Below are 7,838 nucleotides of genomic sequence, written 5' to 3'. Positions count from 1 at the left end.
CAAAAAACGATGTTAATACAACGCAAATTCAAAAGACTGAATGTCATTTCAAGCCATGCATCCTGAAATTTTCTGTGCATGACTGGCAATTTAGCAATGCACATCTGAGATGACGACATTCACGTAAAATGGCTATAGTTGTTGAAGGATCAACAACTACCTACAGGAAACACTTGCTTTCGGTGCTGAACAAACAAACAAATTTCTCTACAGGAGAATGACCAAACTTTGCCAAGTAAAAGTCAGCATAGGCCCTGTAGAATCAATGTAATTTTAAATGAACTTGTGCTGGCAAAATAATGACACGTTGACAGTAGACAAATAATAATAATAATAACAATAATACACATATGCATATACACATTGTCTTAGAAATTCTGAAACCCTTCAATGGTGAGTACAAAAAAAGTCAGAAGCAGTTGGGTTAGATAATAAGTACAATGATTTATTTAAACATAGACATAGATTAAACCCTTGAGATCTCCGTTACAAACACCCACGTGTCAGTCACAGAGAGAGCTAATTCCCCATTCCGAACTCTCATCCTTTATACCCTTGATCATCAATACACACGGTGTCCACGAGGTGAACACACGGTTATTAACTAAATATGATTGGACAAAGTAAGGAGTGATTAACTCTGATTTGACAGATGCATATGATGCGTGCCCCCTCCCTGCTCAGCATCCTCGTGATGGCATGGCAGACTGAGTGTCGCCGTAGTCCTTTCCAAGCTGAGATTATGCGTCTCCAGCGAGGTCAGTTTAGGAACATCCAGAGGAACATCAGATTAAATGTCCCAGACAGGCACACATAAACACATCTCTGAGGCCTACTAAAGTCACCAGAATGACTTTAGTGCTTTGATTAACACACATATGCAAAAACCTTATTTCTAATGTGTTTAACGTATACTAAGAAAGCCTGATCTAAATGGAAATCACCAAATTTCCACCACATTTCCCTCCTTTTTGTCCTTTATGGACAAATTACATTGACTACAGACCACTCCAATACAGGCTTTCGATCGTAGCATAATTTCCAGGAAGTACATGGATGGTCAAACAATTCACACCTGATTACAAACAGAATACAACATTGGTCAATGAAGTTAATCAAACCAAATCATCATCATCATCATCATCATCAGTAAATGAATCAACATCAGGTGGTAGATTTGTAGCCTTGACATCTGTCCTCATCGTGAGGTCCTCAGGTTTTAGCGCCGTGTCTGCAGCCTGCAAGACACAACTCCTCAGAAGTGACAGCAAACAAGGCACACAGAAAACCATCAACAACAATCGCCATTGTGCTCCATCACCGGATGAGCAAGAGCACAGGGTTCATGGTGGGTGATCGTTGACCCTTCTTGACAGCCGTTGTGCTTGGAGTGCGGGTCACGCCCTTACTGCACTTCCACCCACTCGACTGAGGCGCCCAAACACCCTCCTTTCACCCTACAGAAGCTGGGATGCTTCAGGACCGCTCTTCGTCTGCTCAGGTATTGGAACCTTCTTGCAATGGCTAGCGTGAATCCACGTTCCAGGTCGTGCTGTGGACCTTAGGTAACGCCTCTTTCACCGCCCTGTGAACTTGTGACAAGACAGAGGACAGGTTTGCACAGTAAATCAACATGGCATCATTGCACTCGCTCGTGGTGGGTGCAGAGGGTCGTTCTCACCCGATGCCTGTATTTGGCGGCCTGCCAAATAAGATCTCATTGTTATCATACATCCCCCCTGTTGACACATCATCTTTACCATGTGTCAATCGTGCATACACAGGAAACATGCTCCCAGGAAGAAACGGTTTGTCATTGGGCTCAACCCAAAGGCCCCCCCGCTTCACCGCACCCGCCCGCTGCCACGCAGACAGCTCCGAGGCGGTTGCTGTCTTCTGGAGCTCGCTTATCTCAGCTGTTGTGGAAACAACGGTGTTATCAGCACACAGAGTGTACATGGTGTCCAAACCCTGCTTAAATGACTGCCCAGCTGCTTGCTTTGCAGCCAAATCTGCCCGTTCATTACCCAAAGAAACAGAATCTTTATTGTCAGAATATATACATCACATTTACATACCGCTATTTGCTTCGGGACGAGAATGGCATCACGAAGTTCAGCAATTGATTTCCGATGTGTGATCAACTTCCCCAATGAAGTGAGAACCCCCCTGTGTGTCCAGATAGCCCCGAAGTCGTGCACTACTTCAAAGGCATACCTGTTGCCTGTGCGAATCGCCACTGTTTTACCTAGAACCACTCAGCATGCCTGAGTCAGAGCCACCAATTCAGCTGCCTGCGCCGAATGGTGCCCTGACAGTGGTCCAGGTTCAACAGTGCTGTGTTGCGAAATCCCTGCATAACCCACACAGTTTTTCTCTGTTGCTGGATTACGTGATGCCGATCCGTCCACAAATAGCTCCAGACCTCCCTCAGGTCTGGCATTGGGGAATAGATCTCAGTCGCCGCTTATCATCTGCTGTTTGGACAAACAGAAATACAGAGTTAGCCAGGCCCAATGTTAAGGATGTGTGCAACGCTTGTTTTTAAATGCATTAAAGGCCTGTCGACAGCCTTAGCTTAGGTGAGTGACAGTGTATGGTTGACCATCAACCTTAAAAGCAAACCAAAGCTGTGAGTTTGCATGTGCCGGTACAGAAAAGAAGGCATTAGCCAAATCAACAAAAAACCCACTTACTGTCAGGTGAGACTTGTGACAGAACTGTTAGGGGATTCGGTACCAACGGGGCTCCTGCTACCACATCTAAATTTTACCGCCTGGAGAGCTTTTAACAACCTCCACTCCTCGGTACACCAGGCTCCCTAAATTTTCACTCAGGAAAAAAATTGGAACTCCCACTGGTGAATTAGCATATGGAACAATTACCCCCCCCTTTCCCAATGTCTCAAAGACTGGTCGTATCCCCTTGACCGCTTCAAGGGGTACTGTGGTTTGCAAGGCCTACGGTCTGACCTAGATGTGTTTCTCTAAGTCACACTCCCCTGGGACCACAGAGTCCGTGGGACTCCCTTCAGTCACACACACACACACACCCTCTTATCTTTGGACATTGGAATGTTGGCAACTCGCCCAGATACAGCTGCACTCCCCTGCTCACTCTGACCTCCCAAATCAGTGGTTTAGAAAAACCCGTCCATTGACGGACTGTACCGCACACCATCACACCCACTCCCACAGCCATGCGCACACAAACCCTGCCTCAGCCACACCGTTTACTGTTTGAAACCTAACCTGCTCTGCCCAAGTTAACCCCAAAAAAAACATAACCGCTCAGCAGCAGCACTTGTCTCATAAAACAGCATATATTCCCCCACATGACAGTTCACAATTATTTTGCATAAATCCAGTAGCAGAATCAGTTATTTTATCACTGTCATCAACATCAATTTGTAACAACTCAGTATCAGACTGAAGCACATTACTTATCTCATTAACATTTAAAGGCAAAAGCATTTCTTCATTGCAAGGCATTTTATCACTATCAATGATATCACTACAAACAGCATCAGTATGAGTTAGCGGAAGCATTTCTTCATTGCAAAGCGTGGGAAAAATTTGTGTCTTACCTGACCCTTCCGGAACATCACCAGTCGACCCCTCCGACCATCAGTCCCCACCATGACTTTGCCGACCTTGCTTTTCCCGCTTATCCTGTCTTTGTGGACACTCCTTTGACCAGTGTCCGTCTTCTCCACAGATGTAACAAGCGTTGTCGTCATCATCTCTCCTGCGGTTCTTCACCTTTTTAGTCCTCTTCTGCTCCTTCCCGCTTTTGCCTCCTGCACAGTTACCTTTTTCATCGCCCCTCATCACTCGAACCATGGAAAGTTGTGTTTGCCGCGGTTCTTTGTCTTGCTTCCAGGCACTCACCGTCTTCCATCGCCTTTCCGCGTGGATAGCATGTTGCACAATCACTTCCATCTTGGCTGTCTCCCACGTGATGCAAGTGTCCTTGAGCTTCTCGGAAATCTCCGGCTTCAGTCCATTGATGAAAGCATTCCGCAAATGAGCTTCATAGGGTGTGATTGGCCCGTTGTCCATCCTGTCGGGCTTGTCCATGCCGCAGTGAGCATCATGCACCTGGGTGAGTCGATACAGGTACTCCTGCACAGTCTCTGAGTCATTTTGTTTACAAATAGCTATTTTGGTTAAATCCATAACAAGGGGAAAGGCATCCCGTATTGCTGCACATAGTTCATGTAACATTGTCCGATACGGTTTGTTACCTTCATGTGACCACTCACTGTTGACCAACTGAATGTTCTTGAGTGACCAGTCCATCTGGATCTTTGTAACCTCTACTCCCAGTTTCAGGCCCAGGAGTCGTCGCAGCTCATGTGACGTCGGCCTGAACTCACGGCAAAACATGTCCAGTTCATGTGCAAACTTACGCCCCCCAATGTCACCAGGGAGCTTGAACTGCTTCATCACTTCCTGTAAATCTGCAACAGTCCATGTTCTCATAACAAGCATAGGCCCATCCTGACCAGCCACCTCTACCATTGGGCACATCACCTGATCATTGGTTGTTTCCGGAAGAGGGGACAGGGGCGGCTCGCTGACGTGGACCATCCGTCCTTGGCTTGGTCCGGCAGTTGTGTCTTGCCCGTCTCGCGATCTTGTGTGCATAGCCACTGGGCTGATTGGACGTGCTGGAGGAGGCTTGTTTTGTCTGACTGGTTCCTGGGGCTTGACGTCGGTGGGGTTGGGTGGGGCCGTCAGGGCGGTTGGGGGTCGCCTGGGACATCCGTCCAGGTCTGGATCTGCAACACACTTAACAGACTGGAGATTCTTAAGTTCCCGTTGAACTTCATATTTAGTTTGTGTTTGCAATCTATAATCCCGCCGTTTCGCCTCCCTCTCCCACAAGTCAAAAGCTTCCCAGTTTACCTTGAACCCATCATATTGTTCTTTTATCAGACTTCGTTTTAATGCTGCAATTCGGTTCATGTTAAAACTCCCTCCCTCTGGGAAATCACATTTCTTTACCCACATGTGAAATTGTTTTAAACTTTCGGGCCCATACCGTTCTTTCATGTACCTTATTCTAGGATGTGCGTGCAGTATCTCACTGACCTCCCTGTCAGTATGACTACTACCACATCCGCCCATTTTGCTGCTTCGTGGATTTAAAAAAATAACAACTCTCACACAACACTCACACTCACGCAGAACCTGACTCTCACTCTCCCTGATACTCTGCTCCTCGACTCCTAGCCGAGGGTGAAACACTTAATCATTCAGTTACCCCGCCCGATAACCATAACCGTGTATACACGCACCAGGAGAGAAGTCCCAACCTCTGCAATAAGTTTATATCAACACTTTGTACTCACCAGGGTTTAGTTAACTTAAATGTTCGTCTGTTCCTGGGAAAACTCCGACGCCGAGGAGGCACACACACCTGCGAGTCCCGCTCAACGGAATTTGTCGTTGGCTGACTGAAGTAAGGCCTTCAGGAGCTAAGCGCTTAGTCTCCCCCTCAGGTGTGCCGTCCTCAGTCGTGGAGTCCCATCTGGGGTGCCAAAATGTCTTAGAAATTCTGAAACCCTTCAATGGTGAGTACAAAAAAAGTCAGAAGCAGTTGGGTTAGATAATAAGTACAATGATTTATTTAAACATAGACATAGATTAAACCCTTGAGATCTCCATTACAAACACCCACGTGTCAGTCACAGAGAGAGCTAATTCCCCATTCCGAACTCTCATCCTTTATACCCTTGATCATCAATACACACGGTGTCCACGAGGTGAACACACGGTTATTAACTAAATATGATTGGACAAAGTAAGGAGTGATTAACTCTGATTTGACAGATGCATATGATGCGTGCCCCCTCCCTGCTCAGCATCCTCGTGATGGCATGGCAGACTGAGTGTCGCCGTAGTCCTTTCCAAGCTGAGATTATGCGTCTCCAGCGAGGTCAGTTTAGGAACATCCAGAGGAACATCAGATTAAATGTCCCAGACAGGCACACATAAACACATCTCTGAGGCCTACTAAAGTCACCAGAATGACTTTAGTGCTTTGATTAACACACATATGCAAAAACCTTATTTCTAATGTGTTTAACGTATACTAAGAAAGCCTGATCTAAATGGAAATCACCAAATTTCCACCACAACATACAGTACATACATAAAACAGAGGAGCAAAGCCATATAATGAGATTAGAACTATAGATTTCTAGAGAAATCTGGCGTGAGATGATTCTAGCATAGTTTTTAAATCTACTTAATAAAGAATAATATTCATTCATAAAGAGAACAGCCTTTTAACCACTCCACTTATGGTAGTGAATTTATGGAATCAGAGAAATTCGAACTGAAGTATAATGGTATCAAAAGAAAGAAGTTTGAGATTAATCCAGTTTCTAGTGTCCATGCAAAAACTTTGTAAATATTGAGATGGAAAAACATATGCTCCTGGGATTCATCTTCTGACTTAAAAAAGGTCCATTAATCCACATCAAGTTTAACTCTTCTTTCAAGAAACATGGCTACAGGATATATCTTATTTATTATTTTGAAATGAGTCTCTTTTACTTTAGAAGACATGAGCCATTTGACAAGCCTTTGTGGTTTTATAATTTTTATTAGGATGTTTCTTGAAAGAATATCTATTATATCTTTTGTCTCATACCATCAGTGATAATCTTGTTATTACACTTGAACTCAACAGTCATTCACTTTTAACATGGGCATCGAAACAGTCAACTCTGAATATAAAATGTTAAAGGAATCACTTTGCAGACTTTCTTTAAATCTTTATAACAACTCATATCAGATCATATTTTTTCAACAAAGGATGAGAAATTTAAAACATCATGGCAATCTTTTTCATAGCAATCTTTTGTAAATATTGACTTCCTTACCAACTGTGCCCTATTATTCTGTGACCGCGGTCTTCATCCATGTGAAATTTCAAACCCTCTAAAATATTCAAGGACCGTCAAGGACGGCTGTCTTTTATGCCTGTTTTCAAAAACTTTCCAGGGCCTTGAACTTATTTTTTCAGATTCACAAACTTTCAAGGATTTCAAGGACCCGTGGGAACCCTGTAGGCCTATGATATGATATTTATGTCCAATATAGTCCGACAGGCTATGCCAAGCTACCGTAGCCAACTCCGGTAGCATCCGACACGATACAGAGTACTCCAGCACTCAAAAGCTCCAATACTGTCTATAATCTAATGTTTAGTATTAGAATATATATTTTGTACAATATCGCTTATGAAAAATTATCAATTTTTACTCACGTGTACACTGAGTCGCGTCGTAGCGGGTGTACGGTCTCACTTCCGGGTTGGCGAAAATGCCGAAAATTGCTCATATATTCCATAAAAAGTTATCGGTTTATGTTCAAAAGTATCCACAATCAGAATAAAAACGAACAAAATAATCCACGACTGCTTCAGTTTCGCCGAATAGTGCGTTCTGGGGAGCTTGGCTTAGGTTAGCAAAGGTTAGCGGTTAGCTTATGTTGCTATGCTAGCGGACCCACATTGGAAATGAAGCGCGACTTTCCGAGGGCTCAATAAAAAAATATAATTGAGCAATCATGGCAAATGAGGGCTGGTTAGCTTCAGAAGGAAGTAAACTATTGGTTAGAAGAGCTTCCAATCACTTGTAAGGCTCCGGCTTGTCTCTGTGGACTGATCAAGTTGGTGCACTTGCAGTCAACACGAGCGAGTGTGGCCAGGGTTGGCAGGTCGTGCATAAATATCCCGGCCAAAGTCAGTGTAAAATGCGCCCGTCAGAAGCCAAAAGTAGCCCAAAGTGTTAGAGTGTTAAAATTGAGACTATTTAAGTATTA

At 44.3% G+C, this 7,838-nt stretch overlaps 1 protein-coding gene across 2 annotated transcripts; it reads right to left on the bottom strand.

The window, feature by feature from the left end:
• Positions 1 to 424: 424 nt before the first annotated feature.
• Positions 425 to 7,422, bottom strand: LOC143504249 (uncharacterized). Of its 2 annotated transcripts, none has more exons than XM_076995761.1 (2): positions 7,282 to 7,422; positions 425 to 5,570 (listed from the first exon to the last, which is right to left on the bottom strand). In XM_076995761.1, exon 2 carries the CDS (start codon positions 5,130 to 5,132, stop codon positions 3,627 to 3,629), a length of 1,506 nt encoding a protein of 501 aa, XP_076851876.1. In that variant the 5' UTR covers positions 5,133 to 5,570; positions 7,282 to 7,422; the 3' UTR covers positions 425 to 3,626. The 2 variants fall into 2 exon arrangements, with proteins under 2 accessions (XP_076851876.1, XP_076851877.1); XM_076995762.1 differs by lacking the exon at positions 7,282 to 7,422 and having other exon boundaries at positions 425 to 1,592; positions 3,587 to 6,445.
• Positions 7,423 to 7,838: the final 416 nt, after the last annotated feature.

Source organism: Brachyhypopomus gauderio, unplaced genomic scaffold (genome assembly GCF_052324685.1).
Source record: "Brachyhypopomus gauderio isolate BG-103 unplaced genomic scaffold, BGAUD_0.2 sc244, whole genome shotgun sequence".
NCBI classification, from domain to species: domain Eukaryota; kingdom Metazoa; phylum Chordata; class Actinopteri; order Gymnotiformes; family Hypopomidae; genus Brachyhypopomus; species Brachyhypopomus gauderio.
This window is presented reverse-complemented; position numbering and strand designations above follow the sequence as displayed.